The sequence below is a fragment of the Coregonus lavaretus genome, assembly GCF_964263955.1.
Source record: "Coregonus lavaretus genome assembly, contig: HAP1_SCAFFOLD_79, whole genome shotgun sequence".
Classification (NCBI taxonomy): domain Eukaryota; kingdom Metazoa; phylum Chordata; class Actinopteri; order Salmoniformes; family Salmonidae; genus Coregonus; species Coregonus lavaretus.
In genome coordinates, this window is record NW_028157882.1 from 1,067,703 (window position 1) to 1,090,116 (window position 22,414).

At 42.1% G+C, this 22,414-nt stretch overlaps 1 protein-coding gene across 1 annotated transcript; it reads right to left on the bottom strand.

Moving 5' to 3' along the window:
* Positions 1–582: 582 nt before the first annotated feature.
* LOC311124705 (myosin heavy chain, fast skeletal muscle-like) lies at positions 583–19,932 on the bottom strand (the record flags this gene model as incomplete). The annotated part of the gene is made up of 39 exons (XM_084198810.1): positions 583–603; positions 1,086–1,217; positions 1,651–1,746; positions 1,843–1,947; positions 3,296–3,466; positions 3,605–3,730; positions 3,888–4,091; positions 4,294–4,602; positions 4,771–4,895; positions 5,062–5,227; positions 5,345–5,528; positions 5,659–5,855; positions 6,983–7,101; positions 7,281–7,407; positions 7,529–7,918; positions 8,236–8,326; positions 8,492–8,637; positions 8,733–8,909; positions 9,181–9,423; positions 9,619–9,874; positions 10,349–10,485; positions 10,923–11,046; positions 11,178–11,295; positions 11,412–11,499; positions 11,591–11,655; positions 12,008–12,311; positions 14,906–15,076; positions 15,171–15,320; positions 15,472–15,590; positions 15,906–16,044; positions 16,466–16,569; positions 16,905–17,003; positions 17,155–17,215; positions 17,803–17,895; positions 17,993–18,101; positions 18,365–18,392; positions 18,829–18,985; positions 19,195–19,341; positions 19,717–19,932. The coding sequence occupies 39 exons, from the start codon at positions 19,930–19,932 to the stop codon at positions 583–585; spliced, it is 5,814 nt and encodes a 1,937-aa protein (XP_084054936.1).
* Positions 19,933–22,414: the final 2,482 nt, after the last annotated feature.

Below are 22,414 nucleotides of genomic sequence, written 5' to 3' on the forward strand. Positions count from 1 at the left end.
TTCAACAAGATACAGGTACTAATGGACATCTAGTCAATGGCATGTGGATAGAAGTGTTGATGTAACCTTTTAGTCTGTTAAGAGATCAAATGTTACATGCAGGACTAATATATGTGTGTTGTGGTGTCCTATGACGGTGTTATGACCATAGAAATAGAATGACTAGAACGGTCTTGGAACCTCTGACCTTGGCAGTTTGACTGGTTAACTCAGCAGCTTAAATCCCAAGGCCGGCTGAACTACATTGAATTCAATAAAGCAAGAACAAACTTGCAGTCCTTGCATCCATAGCTCAGTCTGAGAATTTGAGAGTGGTTACATTTCTCCAGCCTCATCACTCAGCTGTTTACCAAAACAACTGACTGCTTTGTCCGGGTGACCACTTTTGCTGTTGGAATCCCAGATTGCTCCATTATTTAAAGTACAATAATTTTATGGTATGAAAAAGCTGTTTGCTAAGTAATAAGTCCAAAGTCACAAAGGAAGTGTATGTAGGTCTACATGTTTTTAATCAATGCTCAACATTTCACCATGAAAATCATATTTTATGCAACACAGGAAAATGATAAGACTTGGTCTTGTTTATTCAGCAACTTCTTTGCCCTGTAAGAAGAAAGAAAGAATATAATGGATCAGTAATAATAATGAACATGATAAATATATGGATAGACTTGGATAGAATATAATGGATCAGTAATAATAATGAACATGATAAATATATGGATAGACTTGGATAGAATATAATGGATCAGTAATAATAATGAACATGATAAATATATGGATAGACTTGGATAGAATATAATGGATCAGCAATAATAATGAACATGATAAATAGATGAACACTTGGAAAGAATATAATGGATCAAGCATTTAATGCTCAGCGCTCAGCTTGGATTTTCAGGGTGAAGTACCAACTGAATTAATCTTATTAGATTTTTTTGCCCTACCTGAAATGTGCTTCTCAAAGAACAGTTGAGTGAGTGTAAAATGTCAGTATTGACCTCTGTGAAGACTGAATCATAAGTGGTGTTGATGTGGTCATATTTGAACATGAGTCAGGTATAGGTTTAGCAGCAGTTCTGTACCTTTCCAGTGTCACGGGTCTTGGCTCTGAGCTTGTTGACCTGAGTCTCAGCGATGTCAGCACGCTCCTCAGCCTCCTCCAGCTCATGCTGAACCTTCCTGAACTTAGACATATGGCTATTGGCTGCTTCCTCCTGGGTGAAGAAAAGAGATGGAGAGCGAAACATCAGCATTTAAAGTTTGATGCTTCAGTTAGCAAATAAAAAATCTGTTTTTAAAGGTATTTTCAACAACAAAAATATAGCCTGATTTAGGACAGCAACATATATAGGAAGATAGATGATACAGCAGAGAAAGTGAGTGGAGGAACGGGATCAAACCGCTGCCTCCAGCACCACCACTAGACCAGGAAATTATTATTCAACCCCCTCTCCTTTAAGTTAGTAACACATAGGCATAGGAGGCACTCAGAAATGTGTATAATTTCTTCAGTAATGACTTGCAATATCAATTGAGTCATTGTTGACTGATGTGCTGTAGCAACACTTCAACTAAACCGTATGGACATTACGTTTTGTAGGGAGAAAATACATTTTCAAATGTATGCTTTTAGAGTATTTGACTCACCGCTTCCTCAGAATTCCTCTTGTAGGCCTTCACTTTCAACTGCAGCTTATCTACCAGGTCCTGAAGTCTGCTAACGTTCTTCTTATCCTCCTCAGTCTGTGGGAGAAGATCAAAGAATCAATGTCAGTATAGTTTTATACACAAACCTGTCTGTGTTACTGTCAAGTGTGTGAAGAAGGCACTTTCTCTTACCTGGTAAGTGAGCTCCTTGACTCTGCGCTCATACTTGCGGACTCCCTTGACTGCGTCTACACCTCTTCTCTGCTCGGCCTCCACCTCAGTCTCGAGCTCACGAACCTTTGTGGAAGAAATAAACGTATATGTTTGAGGTGGTGAAATCAGATGTAACAAATCTTTGTAAAACAGAAGTGTAGTGTTCTACCCAGTCAAGGAGGCACAACTGTTATCTGTCCCTATGTACTTCTAAACATTTAATTGAAGGGGTCTGTAATAATACCAACAACTTTTCATTATCTAGGTCAGTGGTTCCCAAAGGGGAATTTACATTTAAATGCGTTGATGAATATTTCTAGCAAGAACAGATTAAACAACCAGGGATCTGTGGAAAAAGTTTAGAGAGTGCAATACAGTACATATTAATAATCCACAATTTATGTTCTTAACTCTTAGATGCACAACGGGTCTGGGAGGCTCACAACTCAATTCTTCTTGTATTTTTAATATGACTATTTATCAATTTTGTCATGAGTTTAGCAGTTTCTGGTGCAGCACCAGTATGGCCACTAGAGGACGCCACTCGCATGTTTTAATGTTATGAGATTTCTTCTATTATGGGAGGCTCGCGCTATGACAGTTGAGAGAAGTTTGCAAAGTGAGCCAACAGCAAGACAGAAGCACCGACATAAAAACATTGGTATATCTTTATTTTGAAGGTAAGCGACTGGTAAAGCACTATATTCGAGACGGTAATGTTTCTGGAGTATGTACATATGTTTGTTAAGATGTTATGTTGTGTTTTCAGGTTTTATGAACTTATTAAAGTCCTCTAGCCTACAAACTAATTCAGCCGTTACCCTTCTGGCTGGAAAACCTGCATAGCAACGCTAGCTTCCCTAGCAACGGCCGGTGAATGAGACATGTCGCTATAGAGAGAAATGAAACAAATGTAACTAGATGTAACAAATGATTACTATGATATAAAGTGGATGAATGTACATTATATTGTGTGTTGATGTGTATTGTGAATTTATATTTGTTGTTTTTTCTTACTACTAATGAAATGGCAGTTTAGAAGAAGTCTGCTGCGACAACTGTACAAGCCTGAACGAAGCTACTAGAGTAATACATTTGTATTTATTTGAAGGTCTTGGCTCAACTCCACTAAATAAGTGTAGAATTATTATAATTTGTTTTGTTATGATCATAAATGCACCATCATTTAACATTTAAAAAGGCAAAATGTGTAGAATTGCAGGAAATTAGCTTTAAAACGGCAACATTTTCTCTCTAATGCCAAGAAGGGGGACTTAACATTTCCCAGGGCCAGAGACTTGATTAGTCATGCCATGCACTATAGAAGTAACAGTAAACCTGCATGGAGGCTATTATGTATTTTTATATGATCAAATTAATTTCCAGCAATCTGTCTTTCAATCCACCCTAATCCATCCTGCTGTTAACTCACCCTGGACTCCAGTTTCTGGAGCTGCTTCTTGCCTCCCTTCATGGCCAGATTCTCAGCCTCATCCAGGCGGTGCTGCAGGTCCTTGACTGTGACCTCCAGGTTCTTCTTCATCCTCTCCAGGTGAGAGCTGGTGTCCTGCTCCTTCTTCAGCTCCTCAGCCATCATGGCCGCCTGGAAAAGTAGTTTGTTTAATTTATGCACCAATTGGCACCAATCATAACGTCCCTCTAAGATCTTTGTTGTTCTTAACCAGCCCAGCTACCATTGGCACTTGGGGACAAATCAAGTCGATGTAATTAAAGAACTCACGTCAGTGATGGCCTTCTTGGCCTTCTCCTCTGCATTCCTGGCCTCCTGGACAATATCGTCCACCTCTCCCTGCACCTGCACCAGGTCAGTCTCCAACTTCTTCTTGGTGTTCAGAAGGCTGGTGTTCTGAAGGATGAAATAAGACCATTTTTTAAACTCTCAAGAGAACTTACAAGTCACAAGGCTGAAATTATGAAAATCTAAAGTAAGCACTGTCAAATTCCAGGTGTGTTTAAACTGTATGCTTGGTTGAGTTCCATTGGAAATGGCTTTTGACCCATACCTGGGAGTGCAGCAGTCCAACACGCTCGCTGGCGTCTACCAGCTCAGTCTCAGCCACTTTGCGGCCTCTCTCTGTCTGCTCCAGAGCAACTCTCAGCTCCTCGATTTCAGCCACCATCAGACCGTTTCTGCGCTCCACCATGGCTGCCTGTTCCTTCATGTCCTCTGCGACACGAACAGCGTCATCAAGGTGCAATTGGGCATCCTGGGGTTCACAATGACATATGTTCATTAGGACTTGTGGAAGTAGGGGCGATAGGATCGATCAGTGACAGAAATTTAAATTGGTACGAATTTCTCCAGTATCGTTACCTTTAGTACATAAACCACTCTTTTTAATTTCTCAGATTCACAAACAAATCCCTAGCCATGTTTAGGTTTTGAACCTGATGTCCCAGTCCCTTTACCTTGAGCTGTCCCTGGACGTTCCTCAGCTGTTTCTGGGCCTCAGCGGCCTGCCTGTTGGAGTGGCTCAGCTGGATCTCCATCTCGTTCAGGTCTCCCTCCATCTTCTTCTTCACCCTCAGGGCATCATTCCTGCTCCTGACCTCAGAGTCCAGGGTGCTCTGCATGGAGTCAACCACCCTCTGGCTGTTCCTCTTGATCTGCTCCATCTCCTCGTCCTTCTCAGCAATCTTCCTGTCCACCTCACCCTTGATCTGGTTGAGCTCCAGCTGCACACGCAGAATCTTGGATTCCTCGTGCTCCAGTGTGCCCTGGACAAAGAAAATAAGTAATGCGTATTGTGTTCAATATATTTGGATGTGTACAAGGAATTAAATATATATATGACTACAATAAACACCAAAGCAGGGAGCATTAGCCTGTAGCTGGCATTGGCTAGTGTAACACTGCTTTTCCCATCAAACAGCTGTAGTTTGTACCTCAGCCTCCTCCAGAGCGGTCTGGATCTCAGACTTCTCTGTCTCCACGGTCTTCTTGGCCTTCTCCAGCTCATGGATGCTCTTGCCAGTCTCTCCGATCTGCTCAGTCAGGTCAGAGATCTCCTCTGCACACACACACACACACAGGAGCAGTTTAGACTTGGGAGATTTTCAGTGGATATCACCAATGCACTGAAGTTGACATTGAATCATAATAACAGTTCATTAATTAACAATAATTCATCTTGCTAATCAAACATGAGCCAAATAGAATTGCTGTCAAATGCTCACGTTGCAGGTTCTTGTTCTCTCTCTTTAGAGTCTCCAGATGATCCAGAGCCTCCTCGTAGGAGTTCTTCATCTTGAAGAGTTCAGTGCTCATAGAGCGAGCCTCCTTCTGAGCTCCTTCCAGCTCTGCCTGACCCTCCTCATACTTCTGCTTCCACTCTGCCAGAACCTAGGGAAATACATGGGATTTTCATTAGAAGTCATAGATGAAGAGATTTAAATCAGAAACATGCTACAATTAAACTACAATTGATTATGTAGCAGAAAATTAGGTTTTCATTTTTACCTTGTCAAAGTTCCTCTGCTTCTTGTCGAGGTTGGCGGCCAATGCGTTGGCTCTCTCAACGTCAATCATGAGGTCCTCCACCTCTCCCTGCAGCCTCTGCTTGGTCTTCTCCAGGGAGGCACACTTGGAGTTGGTCGCCTCAATGGTCTCCTCAGCCTCCTGCAGACGTTGGGCCAGCTTTTTCCTGTTAGGTGGTTTTGTAGTTTTGAAACAAATGTTACAATATATATTGACGTAACATTTTCTCAGAGCCCCCCTACCACCCTCAACATCCACACCCTATATTTGAGTGTTTGCTGTTGCGTGTGACTCACTTGGCCTCTTCCAGCTCCTCTGTGCGCTGGACGGCATCAGTTTCATACTTAGTCCTCCACTGAGCCACCTCGCTGTTGGCCTTGGACATGCCGCGTTGCAGCTCTGCCTTGGCCTCCTGCTCCTCCTCAAACTGCTCCCTCAGGAGGTCACAGTCATGGCGGGCAGACTGGACACCATGGGCCAGTGCGTTTTTAGCCTGCGAAAGAGAAAGACAAAGAGATATTAGAGAGATAGACAAACAAATGACAGTAGAAGTCTCTGAGGGTGGAGAGACAGTAGGAGTCTGAGGGTGGAGAGACAGTAGGAGTCTCTGAGGGTGGAGAGACAGTAGAAGTCTCTGAGGGTGGAGAGACAGTAGGAGTCTCTGAGGGTGGAGATACAGTAGAAGTCTCTGAGGGTGGAGAGACAGTAGGAGTCTGAGGGTGGAGAGACAGTAGGAGTCTCTGAGGGTGGAGAGACAGTAGGAGTCTCTGAGGGTGGAGAGACAGTAGGAGTCTGTGAGGGTGGAGAGACAGTAGGAGTCTCTGAGGGTGGAGAGACAATAGGAGTCTCTGAGGTTGGAGAGACAGTAGGAGTCTCTGAGGGTGGAGAGACAGTAGGAGTCTCTGAGGGTGGAGAGACAGTAGGAGTCTCTGAGGGTGGAGAGACAGTAGGAGTCTGAGGGTGGAGAGACAGTAGGAGTCTCTGAGGGTGGAGAGACAGTAGGAGTCTCTGAGGGTGGAGAGACAGTAGGAGTCTCTGAGGGTGGAGAGACAGTAGAAGTCTCTGAGGGTGGAGAGACAGTAGAAGTCTCTGAGGGTGGAGAGACAGTAGGAGTCTCTGAGGGTGGAGAGACAGTAGGAGTCTCTGAGGGTGGAGAGACAGTAGGAGTCTCTGAGGGTGGAGAGACAGTAGAAGTCTCTGAGGGTGGAGAGACAGTAGGAGTCTCTGAGGGTGGAGAGACAGTAGGAGTCTCTGAGGGTGGAGAGACAGTAGGAGTCTCTGAGGGTGGAGAGACAGTAGAAGTCTCTGAGGGTGGAGAGACAGTAGGAGTCTCTGAGGGTGGAGAGACAGTAGGAGTCTCTGAGGGTGGAGAGACAGTAGAAGTCTCTGAGGGTGGAGAGACAGTAGGAGTCTCTGACGGTGGAGAGACAGTAGAAGTCTCTGAGGGTGGAGAGACAGTAGGAGTCTCTGAGGGTGGAGAGACAGTAGGAGTCTCTGAGGGTGGAGAGACAGTAGAAGTCTCTGAGGGTGGAGAGACAGTAGGAGTCTCTGAGGGTCACGTAGTCACCATCTATATGAAGATATTGCTCTAAACTCTATGGACAGTGGAGTCCATTTTACCTTGACCTCCTCCTCAATCGCCCTCTTCAGCTCCTCCACCTGCTGGGTGAAGGCCTGTTTTCCTCTGGTCAGCTGAGACACCAGGGCTTCCTTCTCCTCCAGCTGGCGGCCAAACTCTCCTGCAGGGATAGAGGGATATCTAGTTAATAGGGTCTCTGTTCTCTAAGATTGAAAATGGTATCATAGGGCAATGTTAGTTGGTGAATAGTACAGTAGAAACTATGTGGATACAGCCCCCAACACGTTATTGTGTTCTACTGAAGGAAAGCATTGGGTTGTAGTTCATTGTTGATGGTACCATTTTCTGTCAGGAGTCTGGCCCTCTGTCCGCTGATGTCGTTGACCTGGCGAACATTCTCATCATTCTTAGTCTTGAGCTCGCTCAGCTGGTCCTCAAGAGTACGGCACATCTTCTCCAGATTGCCCTGTTAGTGAAACATGTACCATCATTACTTTATATATGTGACTCCTGTCAACCTCAGTTCAGTTGAATGGTAATGTAGTTGACCCTCCTCAACACTGCTTGACCAAAACATCACTACTCACCTTAGCCTTGGCGACGGCCTCCATGTTGCTGGAGAGGTCATCAATCTCCATCTTGTATTCGCTCTTCTCCTTCTCCAGCTTCTGCTTGACGCGCTGCAGGTTGTCGATCTGCTCCCCGAGCTCAGCCACACTGTCGGCCTGCTTCTTGCGCAGAGCGGCGGCTGTGGCCTCGTGCTGCAGGGTGGACTCTTCAAGATCCCGACGCAGCTTCTGGAACTCAGCCTCACGCTTCTTGTTCATCTCAATCTGAGAAGCAGTGGCGCCTCCGGCCTCCTCCAGCCTCTCGCTGATCTCCTCAAGTTCCCTGGAGAGATCGGCCCTCTGCTTCTCAACCTTAGCCCTGGCAGCACGCTCAGCCTCAATTTCCTCCTCCAGTTCCTCAATACGGGCCTAGAACAGGGGACAAGAGCAGGGGGGATGAACACTACAATACAGTTGAAACAATTGAACCTCACAAAATAATAATAGTAGGTATATGTTGCATAAATGTGTTAATACAAAGCCAGTTACACTAATATATTCAGTAGACAGTGTCCCATGCAGGAACCAAAACCACAATGGTAAGAAGCACCAACCAGAAACACCATCTTCCAACCTACTGAGCCATTAGAAGCCACCAGGAAAACTGTCGGCTACCAGAAAGTGGTTTTCAGGAAATGATTCAGGTGTGTGCTTTTCTGTACTGGAGCGTATATCCTGTACTGTACCTGGAGTTCCTTGATCTTCTTCTGCAGCTGAGCTCCCAGAGACTGCTCATCCTCAATCTTGCTGAGGAGCTGAGTGGTCTCAAACTCCTTCCTAAGAAACAGAAACACGTTGATTGCAGAGTTGGTTTAGGTTTGATAGTGTAAAGGGAGTATAATAACATTCACGTTGCTTTTAATCACATGCAAATGCTAATTCATAATTAATCAAGAACAATCATTATAGCAGCTGATACTGTAGTCATTTGTTTGTGTTTACTTCTTGATTTTCTCATCAGCTTGCTGCTTGTCATTCTCCAGGTCCATTATGGACTCCTGGGCCAGTTTCAGATCTCCCTCCAGCTTTCTCTTGGATCTCTCTAGGTCCATACGGAGCTTTTTCTCTTGCTCCAGAGAACCCTCAAGCTATAAGATAAAAACACATATATTGTTTAATCTAAACAACTGAAGATAATATCATCTTACATTCTATCATGGTTAAAATGTCGAACTCCACTCACGTCATCCACTTGCTGTTCCAGCTTGGTCTTGGCCTTGGTCAGAGTGTTGACTTTGTCCTCCTCTGCCTGCAGGTCGTCCAGTGTCTGCTGGTGGGCCTCTTGGAGGGCTTTCTTCTCCTTGGTCAGCTTGGCAACACTCTCATCCATAGATGCCATCTCCTCTGTCAGGTTTTTAACCTGAAAATGGTCACAACATAATTATACTTCACCATAAAGGGGAGATTTAGTTTGTTATATATTGCATTCATTTCATTTAGGTTATAATTGCGTCAACAATTACTGTACTATAGATTCAACACTAGATGAATGAATGTGGGGAGTACACTGCAACTGAAATTCAACTATTTTGTGTCATATGACTTGAATTCCATTTCTGTTAAGCTATTTTTTTAGTTGATTATTGTTTGGATTATTGTTTGGTTAGACTGTCTATGGTAAGACACTAGACCTTGTTTTCAGTGGCGTGCTTCTCCTTCTCCACTTTGGCCAGGGTGAGCTCCAGGTCATCAATGTCCTTCTTCAGCTCAGAGCACTCATCCTCCAGCTTCCTCTTCTTGGCAGTCAACTCAGCATTGATCTCCTCCTCATCCTCCAGCCTCTCGGTCGTCTCTTTGAGTTTAGCCTCCTGCTGGATCTTGCTCTTGATGAGCCCCTCGCACCTTTCCTCAGCATCGTTCAGACTCTCTCCTTCCTGGTTTCAGAACACGAGAAATAATCAGCGGCCTCACTTTGTATATTCAAGGTCAGAGCAAATCAATAGAAATTAATGAAATACATAACATGGACAATAACAATGTGTGAGTTAGCCACATACTTCACAATGTGTTCATATGTGTGTGTATTCATGTGTGTGTAAATATGCCCATATGAGGTGTTTTTCACTCACAGATGCAACTTGAAGTGCCAGGTCATTCTTCTCCTGCGTCAGGGACACCAACTTCTCCTCCATTTGCTTCTTCGTGGCCAGAGCCTTGGCCAGGTCTACCGTCATCTTATCATAGTTCTCCTTCATGTTGGCCAGTTCCTTCTCAGTCTCAGCGCTCTGCAGCAGGGGCTTGATCTTGAAGTACAACTTCATCCATGGCCAGGTTTTCACATTCATGAATGAGCGGACGTTGTACTGGATGGCGTAAATGGATTCTCTGGTCGACAGAAAGGATAGGGTGGCATGGTGAGTGACATGCTTAAAGCTACATTCTGGGATTCAAAGAACAACAAAACAGAACAACCCCGCCACTGTTTGTTTACAGCTGAGGAATGGTGCTAGGGAAGTGTAACCCCTCTTAAATTCACAGACAGCGGTCTAGATGCAAGGACTGACAGGTCATGCTAAGCTCATGAGGCATTTTGTATTCTTCAATAATGAATGGGTAAATACCTCACATTTAAATGACAATTGATCAGCCAAACCCCAAACTGAAGCTATAAAGATAGAATCCTTATTTGCTACATCCATTTTTTGACTTTATAAATGAATTAACCAAAAGCTTTAATAGATCATTATAAGACGTACTTTCTCATTCTGAACAACTCACAGCATATACAGCATGTAGTCATAATGCATTAGATACAGGTGGTTGACAGAAAGCTTTGCCAAGATGTCCACTATTCCTCACCTCCTCTCCATCATCTTGCTAAACTCTCTCCTCATGAGGAATCCACGGCTGAGAGCCTGGACCATGCCGACCAGAGTGGCCAGCTTCTCATCTCTCATCTCCTCCAGGACACCCAGAAGACCGGCTTTGAAGAACACCTGAGACACAGGTTAGCATGGTCAATGGAACCACAGATGGTGACAGATAGAAAGGGTTGAATCAAAAGAGGGGAACAACTCCACTAGATTGATTTGACAACATTAACTTTGCAATGGTTACAAACTAACCATGGGATAGGATGTTTCTAAATTGTTAGTTATTGTACAGTTGTAGATTAATAATGTCCACAGATACAGATAACTGCAGCCATACCACTCTGACACAATGCACATGATAATGAGTTTAATTTGTCTTCTATACTTGTATGACGTTGAAGTAAACGCTACAATGTTTTTCCACCTTTTCCTTTAGTTAAATGAAGAAGAAAGAACAAAAGGATGGATAGATCAACTGGAGAGATTTTATATGGTAAGGGTTTAAATTATTATTGAAGTTGTGTTTTGTTGTCAGCTTTTGCTGGGGGTATTTGACTGACCTTGGTGTGTCCAAACTTGTAATCTTCGTGATTCACATCAATGGAACCAAGCAGCTTCTCAGAAGCCTTCTTGTTGTCCATGAACTGGCCCTCGGGGATGACACTGGCATTCAGTACTTTGTACCTGAATGAGGAGTCATTTATAACATATGTCAAGTTGTAATATGTTGGTAATATTTCGTAAAAAGTAAGCCTATTCTGATGCTGGGGAATCCCTTGGAGCAGATCTTTCTGTGTGTGTGTGTTTGTGTGTACCTCTGCTTGAAGTCAGCATAGATGATTCTGCTGGGGAAGCCCTTTCTGCAGATCCTGATACCCTCCAGCACACCATTACACCTGAGCTGGTGAATAACCAGGAAGTTCTCCATCAGACCTGGTAAAACAAACCAAGTCTCTTTTAATACTCATAAACAGGTTAAAGATTGAGATTGTTAAAGTCACTGATACTGTACTGATAAGATGTAATATTTAACTCAATATTTCTTGTACCTGGAGTCTTTGACTCGTTGGGGATCAGGCAGCGCACAAAGTGAGGATGAGTGCTCCTCAAGTTGGTCATCAGCTTATGTAAGTTCTCCTGTAAGAGGGTTACAAACCATTTTCTCAGACATCATTTATGATAATCAAGGCACCTTTTGAAGGTCTGAATAAAACTTTCAAAAGCTCACCCTGAACTGGGAGGACACAGTCTGCATGGAACCACCCTTCTTCTTGCCTCCTTTCTTGGCTTTATCTGTTAAAATGGGGAAAAGTTGAAGATAACTAGAAAAGTACATTTCCTAGAGCGGGTGGAATAAATAGAATAATAATAAGAGTAAGAAATCTAGAGTGGTCTTGTCTTCAGCAAGCACATTAATTATAAACCAGAGAATCTCTGGTTAACTTCACACTTATCTAGAGGCAAATGCTGCCAATGAGATTATGTAAAATAACACCTATTGTATGATTGAATTAACCAAGTGTATGAATAAATTAACCCGGTGAAACGCCATGAGAAATTGGGATACATTCAAAGATTTTAAGAACATTTGGTCTGAGTTATAACTGGTGCTTAATTAAATATTTTGACGTGATGCTAGTCTTACCCTCAGGTGGGGGAGGAGGATACAGGGCAGCCAGAATTTTGACTCCAGACTTCTGGTACAGCTGACAAACTGAGTCGTTCAGGGGGTCCTTGTTCTTCTCCAGCCAGCCAGTGATGTTGTAGTCCACAGTACCGGCGTAGTGCACCAGGGAGAAGTGGGCCTCTGCCTTGCCTTTGGCAGGCTTGGGCTTCTCAAATGCCTGTGTTTTCCCAAGATGCTGGGCGTACAGCTTGTCCTTGAAGGTAGTGTCTGAAGACTTGGGGAACATGCACTCCTCTTCAAGGATGGAGAAGATGCCCAATGGCTTTACGAAAAGAGATGTATATCAAATTAGTGATATTTCCATTTAGGATCACATTTATTCCTTCAGTAAAAATTAGGGGTGTAACGATTCGTTTTAACAACGATTCGATTTGTATCACGATTCGTGGTTGTCGATACGATTCAAGGACGATATTGGTTCATTTAGAACGATACGATCCGAAACGATTCAGTGACTTGAAATCGATACTGTAACCTTTTAGCCAAAAATTCAACCAGTGTGACTGAAATAAATACCTGGTAACCAGTTGCATTTTAATGGCTGGCAATAGTCTTGATATTTTTAACAGTGTTTCATGACTCCATGCAGACCATCTGGTATTATGAAACTTACCAAAAGTCTCACAAGTCCGTCTGTTATGGCCTGTGCGGTTCGGTCAGCACCCAATTCAATCAGTCCAATAAAGTCTGAAGTAAACTCTCCGTTGCTGGACACAGACACAATGTAAACTATTTCCTGCTCAGTTTTTGTGATGTCCTCAGATCCATCAAAAAGCATTCAGTAAAGGAACATCCTCAGAATAGGAAGACATGGGACGTGCGTGTTTAGCTTTATGGAAAGAGAAAAATATTAAACAGAGCTTGCCGCTGTTCTTCATTCAGCTTGTCTCGGCGACTGGACATTTATTCTCGGCTAGCTTTTAGCAATGGCTTGCGCCACATTCGTGTGCTCCTTGCTCTTTTCATGTTTGTCAAATAAAGGATGGTTGAAATTCTTTGAGCCTTTATAAAATGCACCTGTTTTGTCTGCTAGATGTGGATTTGAGCGGCAAATCTTGCACCACATTTCAGTGCGCTCATCGTTAGCTTCAAGCCACTTTTCCGAAAAAAGTATTTTCTTCGGCTCTGGCTCCAGTTGGCGTTTCTTTGTAGGTGGCGAAACGCCAACGAATCTGCTTAATGTCTGTTGCTTTTTGGACATCCCTGACAGTAGTTGACAAGCAACATGTCATTTGTAAGGTTAGATGAGAAGATCGGTCAAGTACGCAAAGGCGCGTAATAACACAAGTGGCATTACGCATTCCTGATTTTTGTCGCGCTTGCGTATCTGCGTACCAGTTATGTGCACCCCTGCATATAAAGTCTGACGTGCTTAAATCCAATGTGTTATTTCCTAGTATCGATACAATCGATTTATTACATTTTAAAACGATGTTAGATCGATATATGTTGTCCAAAAGGCCAACTCGCCGAGCACAGATCGATGTAGTTGGATCATATGAATATAAATCGATACATCGATGTAGTAGATGGATCGTTACACCCCTAGTAAAAATGCTATTATAGGATTATATTAATTTAGGGACACATAATAGGAAACATATTGTTCTCAACAGTTAGATAATTTGTCAGTGGCATATATTCATGGGTGCCAATTTTTTTAAAGATTTAAAATAATGTATATTTCGTCTCGCTTGGCAAGAGGCTGAACGGATGTCACCAGGTAAAGCCTACGAGCTAAACTGCGCCCCTCTGTCTCTGTATGTGTAGCCCTTCTATCTGATACTGTCTGGTCTAAAATAGTATGATATTGGAGCATTGAATGCAAGGGAAGCCAGCGAGCATTTGGCCTCCCTTGATATTTTTTTAAATACAATAACACCGAATAAGAGTTGAGCTAAACTGAATGAGCTAATCTGTGAGTGGTCCTGGTGCACCAAAAAATTTGTCAAGTGAAGCCAGTTTGGATTTGGCTTCACACCAATCACATCACATCAAGCCAAAGTCATTGACAAAATAAAACTTCAATTGTTGCAACTCGTTGTGTTGTTGTCCTCCGGTGGATAGCTAGTTAGCTAAAATTGGCCCTTTCCTAAATTAGCCTTGGACGGAGATTGGGATTTGTTCTCATAGTTTTACTTAATTTTCCGTACTGGCCAATTATTCTAACAGCGATTATCACCTATCCATAAATTCATACATTGTGCCTCTGGCCTGAGAGTATGGAAGATTCAATATGTAGCTAGATGTGGTAGGCTAATGGTAACTAGCTAATCGTTGCCCAGGAAAGGAAGTTAGAATAGTGAGCAATAGTTTTAGCCAGGTAGCCTAGGACAACAAACATTTACAGTGTGTAATGTATGACAGAGTCATAGACCGTTTCAGCAACATGAAAGAGAGGAGGATGGCATTGGAGTTTCTCTTCAAGAAGGGATGTTTTTTCTACTTACACACACATAAATTAATACCATAGACAGCCACATGATATTTAGCTTACGTTGATAGGACTAAAATAGTTTTTGGAATCTTTTGGTTGTCACTGTATTAGACTAAGCATAGGTGATTTGATGATGTTGAAATGTTGAAGTTGAAATGGTGCTGGAATAGTGGAGGGAGGCAGCTCCTGTTTTCTTTGCGACTTGCGGTAACTCTCTGTAGTTCTAAATCAATTGATGTTTAGTAGTATTAAAATTAACTTGACTGACCATGCTATAGGTCATGTAACTGTCTTGGCTTCCCCAGTGATTTTTACCCAGGCACCACTACTGTACGTTGTACCACTGTGATAATATTTCACACAGAGCTCCATATGAGCTTTGCTGTTACAGTCCATTATAATCCACACAGACCGCTTACCTTCTCAATAAGCTCAATGCAGGCAGCCAAGTCCATGCCGAAGTCAATGAAGGCCCAGACGATTCCCTCCTTCTTGTACTCCTCTTGCTCCAGGACGAACATGGTGTGGTTGAAAAACTGTTGCAGTTTCTCATTGGTGAAGTTGATGCACAGCTGTTCCATGCTGTTGTACTGTTGATGGAATTTTCAAAGGGATAATTTCATCATACAAGGCTGTAATCCATCTCAATCACATCTAATTGTTTTGTTCTGGTCTCATACTCACATCAAAGATCTCAAACCCAGCAATATCGAGCACACCGATATAGAACTGCCTTGGATTCTTGGTGTCCAACATCTCGTTGATACGGATGACCATCCACAAGAACATCCTCTCATAGATAGACTTGGCCAGAGCGCTGACTGAGTTATTAACCTGCAATGATAATACCTCAAATGAATACAAGAGATATTGACCATGTCTTGTGATAAGGTGATACGAGCTTGGGAAAAACAAAAGTATGCACTTGTCCCCAAAATAATTCCAGTGCTCAGAAAATGTTAGATGCTGTGTTTGGCCGCCTAACCTGAGGCACAGTCTGTCCCTTGGTCACATACTCGTTGCCGACCTTCACTCTGGGGTAGCACAGAGCCTTCAACATCTCAGCTGAGTTCAGGCCCAGCAGGTAGGCGATTTTATCAGCCACTGGAGAGAGAGAACCAACAACAACAGACTCAGGCACACAAGATGGCTTGTTTCTGATTTCACACTGACAAAATAGTTTGGCTAACTTCTTTGTTTTGTTTTGATTCACCCACATCCATCATTTCTGGAGGTTGGAATTTGTTCTCTAGAAATGATCTCCTGCCTGACTTTCATGTGGCACTGTCTGTCTTACGTGTTCTATTTCTATGTTTGGGACTGGGAATGGGACTAATGCTTTACATATTGTATATCTATGAGTGGGACTGGGAATGGGACTAATGCTTTACATATTGTATATCTATGAGTGGGACTCACCCTCTGTGCCGTCTGGCTCGGCCTGCTCCTCACGCTGCTTCTGCTTGAATTTCAAGTTGCCATGGTGCAATACAGCTCCTGTCAGCTTGTAGATGCCAATCTTCTCATCATTAGTGAAGCCCAGGATTGTAATGGCATCCTGGCATTAAAGAGGAAGTACAACAGTGATGAACTGAACGGTAGTTTGCTCAGTTACACTTCAGTTCTGTGCGGCTCACTGAATAACGAGTGGGATGGACAGATTTGACTGTCTTCTCTGTTCCACATGATAACGCTTGGCCAACACACTAGTAGATGGCAGCACAAAAGGAGTTTTACACAGCTCCACAGGAAACTTAGTGGTGCTCTCTTGTGGATGTCTTACATGTATTAGCCTCAAGGCTAAGTGTAAAGGCATGAAGAGTTCCTTGAGGCACATGCCTAACTAACACAAGGCATTTAGAATCAAACAAAAACATACATGAACATTCCCAGCTTCCACCAAGTTGGAATTTCACAGTGCATTCAGTGGTCCTATCCATTCCATATCTAGAGTTTGGTTAACCCTTTGTTTGACTCACGTCTGTGGCATCCAGCTCTTCATTGTCATTGATGCTGGCCACAGTGATCTGACCCTGGCTGCACATGGGGAAGTCGTAGGGGTTGGTGGTGATGAGCGCCATTTCTGTGGACAACAGAGAACAGCTTGTCAGTTAAATCTCTTAGAATTTTGCTGTCCTACCTACAGTATCTCTCCCTCCTTTACTCAATAGATGGACTCAAGGATACATGTAGTATATAATAAATAGCATCAAAAGAGGGGACTGAGACTTGTGGACTAGTGTGATCACAGTGCATTACTTGATAGATATTTCCCAAAGACCTGACCCATGTCTAGATGCCTTGTTACCTTGGATGTAATTATTGTAATAGTATTATTAGTGTGGATTATTAATATTTTTTATATATTCCATAGATGGGGGTGGGAAAGATTTCCGCTGAACCTCTACTTTGCCGTACCAACTAGCTCAGGTTTGTGGCCTGTCATCATCTGGAAGAAGATGTGGTAGCCTCTCTCATCGGGCAACTGGAAGGACACTCTGGACTTCTCCAGCAGGTCTGAGGGTAAAAGAGAGAGCGAGTGAATGACACAAAGAGAGAGAGAAAGGAGCGAGAGAGAGAACATGAGATACATTTAAGTTTGATGATCTCCAAAAAATAATCTGTGTGTATTTAGGAAAGCATTGAGAAACAATCAAAACCAACTCACAGGTTTCAATGTCAGCTTTAGCCAGTTTACCACCTTGGAAGTGAATCCTGATGAATTTACCCTATAGTAGTGCATGGGGGTTAGAAATAGGTCAACAAATAAATCTAACATTTTACTTTGATAGACCCCTTTAAATGTTACAGTTTGTTGGACAAATATTGGATCTGTTGATACAGATGTAGGCTCCAGTTTTCTACAGCAGGAAAATAATCCTGCAGCAACTGGAAATGTGAATTATTATGTGGATTATAAATAATGGACATTTTTATGTAGGGTTGATACCAAAGAAATAATACAGCAAATCAAATCTGAAAGGAAATTACTAATTTTAGAACCTCGAATACACTACAAGTTTGAATTTAAAATTTTCAGCAACAAAAGAGTGATCAAAATAAGATGTTAAATCTGTATAACAATAGGGAACTACTGAATTACATTTTTCCAATATAAGGTAACTTCCACAGTATGCCCTTCATACTTTTGTGGTCCTCTGTAGCTCAATTGGTAGAGCATGGCGCTTGTAACGCCAGGGTAGTGGGTTCAATCCCCGGGACCACCCATACGTAAAAATGTATGCGCACATGACTGTAAGTCGCTTTGGATAAAAGCGTCTGCTAAATGGCATATTATTATTATTATTATACTTACAAAGCGAGACGAGTTGTCGTTCCTCACTGTCTTGGCATTACCGTAAGACTCCAGCAGAGGGTTAGCTGCAATGATCTGATCCTCAAGAGACCCCTGATTGAAACAAACACAAGTTGCTCAGAAACTGGTAAAGTAATTTTGTCTTGATTGCTTGAAATGTGTTAAAAAGGCAAACATAAGAACAACCTACCTGCATTTTGCCAGGTTCTGCTTCCTTCTTGGCACCAGACACTGCAATGGTTGCAAAGTACTGGATGACACGCTTGGTGTTGACAGTCTTTCCTGCACCGGATTCTCCACTGGTTTATATGACAGAGAAAGAGGGGTTTTAGTTACATGTTTGAGTGTCAGATTGGCTTTCACTAAGAAATACCATTTGAGAATACACTGTTGACCTGTTTTCTAACATAAGTAAATCATTAACAAATATTCTCAATCATCGACTCATTATTACTCATCAATGTCCTAATCCATTCATAATGTCATGTATTTCATCACACCAAGAGACCCAATTTATTACAATAGAAACACCTTCTCAATGACATTTTAGTAAACAACTTACGTAATCAGGACGGACTGGTTCTCCTTATCTGTAACCAAAAAACATATTGCTTATCATACTCAAGCAACATTATGGGGACATTATTGCATTCATAGCATCATCACGAATTTCAATTTGGAACATTTTCCATTCAAGGGTAGTGGAATCAGATATTCCCAGCAAACTGTTATTACCTAGACTAGAAAACAGTAGATACCTATTTTATAGCACATTAGAACTTCCATTGATGCACTTATGGACTTTGAGATCCATACGCATTTATGGACATCCATCCAACCAACCATCCCTCCATCCATCCATCCATCCATCCATCCATCCATCCATCCATCCATCCATCCATCCATCCATCCATCCATCCATCCATCCATCCATCCATCCATCCATCCATCCATCCATCCATCCATCCATCCATCCATCCATCCATCCATCCATCCATCCATCCATGCATCCATGAGAGCTCGTACCAATCATCATGAACTGAAAGGCATTGTCAGAGACGGAGAAGATATGGGGTGGAGCCTCCATCCTCTTCTTCCCTCTGTAGGCGTTGACAACCTCTGCGTCGTACACGGGGAGCCACTTGTAGGGGTTCACCGTGGCACAGAAGAGCCCAGAGTAGGTCTGGTGAAAGCATAATTAAATTAGGGGATTAACAACGTCAAATGGACTTTTACCTGGATTTATGTGAGGATGTGGGTGTACTTTGGTATAATGATGTGGGTCTACTGTATTGATATGTTTTGGTTTCTACCATTCATTTATGTATAGTACTGTATGTGTGAATTTCTTATGTTCATGTATGTGTGTGTTTGTATGTGCAGGTTTCTTACATAGATCATCCATGCTGCATAACGCTCTTTGAGGTTATACAACACAGAGGCTTCATTCAGGTAGGTCATCATGGCCATGTCCTCAATCTTGTCATACTTAGGGGGGTTCATCTCGTAGATGTCTGCATCTTTGAACTCTTTTCCTTCCTGAAACAGTCAGAAATCTAGATTATATGCAGATCAAAGTGGACATGACTGAATGCTTTTTGCTCATTAAATACAAGTTAAAAAAAGACCCACATTTAATCCAACTACTTTGTTGTCACCCAATGACAAATACATCATGATTCTTGACTTGTCAATATCACAAATTCCATGCCAATTTTAAATAGCAGCTTTAAACTTGATGTGTTTGAAGGTTATATTCTGCTAACAAAAAACTATAAATGCTTCTTAATATACATTTTGTTAAAGATTTTAAATAGTCTATTGAAATGTTTTTGATAGATAATTTTGATTATTTTTCAAGAAATAGAGTAATTACTCGAGCTTGAACTTGAATACTTTTCAGATCAGGCTTACCTCCTTAGAACCGTCAGGTTTGGTGACTGTTACAGTACACTTCCCATCGGCCCTGGCAGTGACCAGACCCTTAAGGTACAGCTCCACCTTGTCTGTCACATAGCAGGAGTTCTTTGAATCAAAGGGCATGGCTTGTGCCTCCATCCTCTCCTTCTCAGACTTACGGAGGTATATGGCAGCCTTGCCGTAGATTTGCATCTCAGCATCCGTACTCATGGTGACGGATCACTAGCAAACAGATGAAACAAGAAACATGATTGACTCTGTGGTGCTTCCTCCCCAGTCAACAGAGTTAGGTGAGCGGTATCTCTCAGAATATTCTCATCACTTTTTATGTGAAGACTCAAACCATGTCTCACCTTCTTTTTCCCCTTCTACAGATGAATGTGTACTTCTTGGAGGACCCTGTGAAACATAAGGTGTTGTGAAAACGCACAAATCTAAAGCAGTGGAGGCTGCTGAGGGGAGGACGGCTCATAATAATGGCTGGAACAAAGCAAATGGAATGTTGTGAAAACGCACAAGACTAAAGCCTTATCATTTAGCCCCCGAACGGCTAAAAAACATTTAACTAAATAATAATTACAGCCATGTCAAATTCAAATACAGGTGCAACTGATAATTTTCCTAGTGGCATCTCACTTTACTACACATTCTATGAAGAATTTAAAAGGATACCCCTGAAAACCCAGTTACATTCTAGACCACTCCCTTAACTAAGTGCAGGAGCACCACTTTTGGACATAAAAGGAAGTTACAGATTTGAAGTAATACACAGTTAAAGAAAAACACATAAAAAACTTTTTTTTAAACCAATGCCACTTGATTGCATATTGTCAAATCTTACAAGAGACATGCAGAAGTCAATTCAAACAGTGCAGATAGCTACTGCCTCAGATGCTGAGTGCAAAGATGAGACAAATGTAAAAATCTAAGGAGGTGGAGAGGTCTTACCACAAAGGCATCTGACTTATGGATGCTGGGGCCTCAGCCTCCTTATATCTGGTTGGAAGTGCCAACCAAGCAAAAGTTAATTATGGACCACTCTGGGAAAGGAAATGAATTGGATGAGAGACCTCTATGTGTCTGTGTCTCACTAGCGCCTCCCACTTCCAGGAGCGCCACACTCCCATTACATGACTCTTTAATGTCATATGTGTCTCTGAATTGAATTTCACTGAATTTACTTAAATGAGAGATGCCATTATTAATAATTATGACAATATCAAAAGTTTGATTCATCCCAATGTTACTTCTACTGAACCTTATATACTGTAATGGAGTGAGTCCATGTTTACCCACTACCACTAAAATAGTTTTCATATTAAATTAATATTTAAAAGCTAGAACGGAAACATTTAGGCATTCAATAACAGCTTATGAAACGGTTAAATCTAATGTGTTATTTATCTACAGTATGATCTAATGAAGATTCAGGAGGAGCTTTTATTTGTCTCACATTTCAGTTGGCTAAAACGGTCCAGTAGGATTCTTATGACTTACATAACACCATAGCAGTATTTCAACCATCTTATCCATATTGCTGACAGCGATATAACTGCCTCAAACTTTATTTACACTCTGAAGTAAACCGCTTAGCAGATTCCTTTACATTTACATTACATTTTCACCACCTGAATACACCCTGTGTGTTTGGGGTGCAGTGTCCACCCAGCACATTAGTAGGGGAGATCGGGGTTGGTCGTCACTTTTTACTCTGGTGTGTATTTCTCATCACCAGTATATCTTGTAAGACTCTTATTATATTATGAGGAAACCAATGTCCTGGGTTGAAATGGGGACCCTTTTTATCCTCATATATTATTCCAACATGGAGGTATGAGCCATCAAACAAACTCTGTCCACTTGTGACAACCAGCCCCATCACAGGGTCTGATGTCACACAGTGTGGGGTTATTATTTTGGTAAGAGGAAGTGATGCAATAGAGCAAACAGAATCTTAGCAATAGCCAAGTCTTTCTTTGATGAACAATATTCCTAACAAAATTCAGAATTTTAGTCTTTAAGAAAGCATATTACATTTTGATGTTGGCATTTAATGTATACTGGCAGTATACTCTATACATTACTGTATAACCCCTCATGGCTTGACCTAGGAAGTCAGAAAATAGGTTTGAAATATAGCTCTCCCTTTCCTCTTTTCAACAAACAGAATTCATGGATACTCCCATAGTTCAAACATTTACAAAGAAACATAAATTCCCCTCACATCAATGTTTTGTCATGCTGACATAAATTTACCAGGGCCTCGTTTCCCAGTTGCGATGTAACTTAAGCATTACGATGATCGCACCAGATGCATTGTTATTTACGAGCCAACTCTTCCCAAACAAGCACGTAGAGAAAGCGTTCGCTAAGTGCATCGTTAGACCATTTGTCAATACTGATAGGATCGAAAGAAAAGCAGCGCTGCTCTCGGATCTGCTTTCTCCATTCAAATCTTACCTTAACATTATAATTTTTCCACAATACTGACGACGGATCAGCTCCTAGAGAGATATTATCACCTGTGGCTGCTAATAGGCAATTGAGGAGACTTACTATGCTTACCCTATAATAATGCACTAAATCACAGATTGGGAACATCATTTGCACACATGCTGCTGCACATCATGAAACACTGAGGCAAAAATTACAGATAGTAGCCTGGTTGCAAAATAGAACTCAATTGATTGAA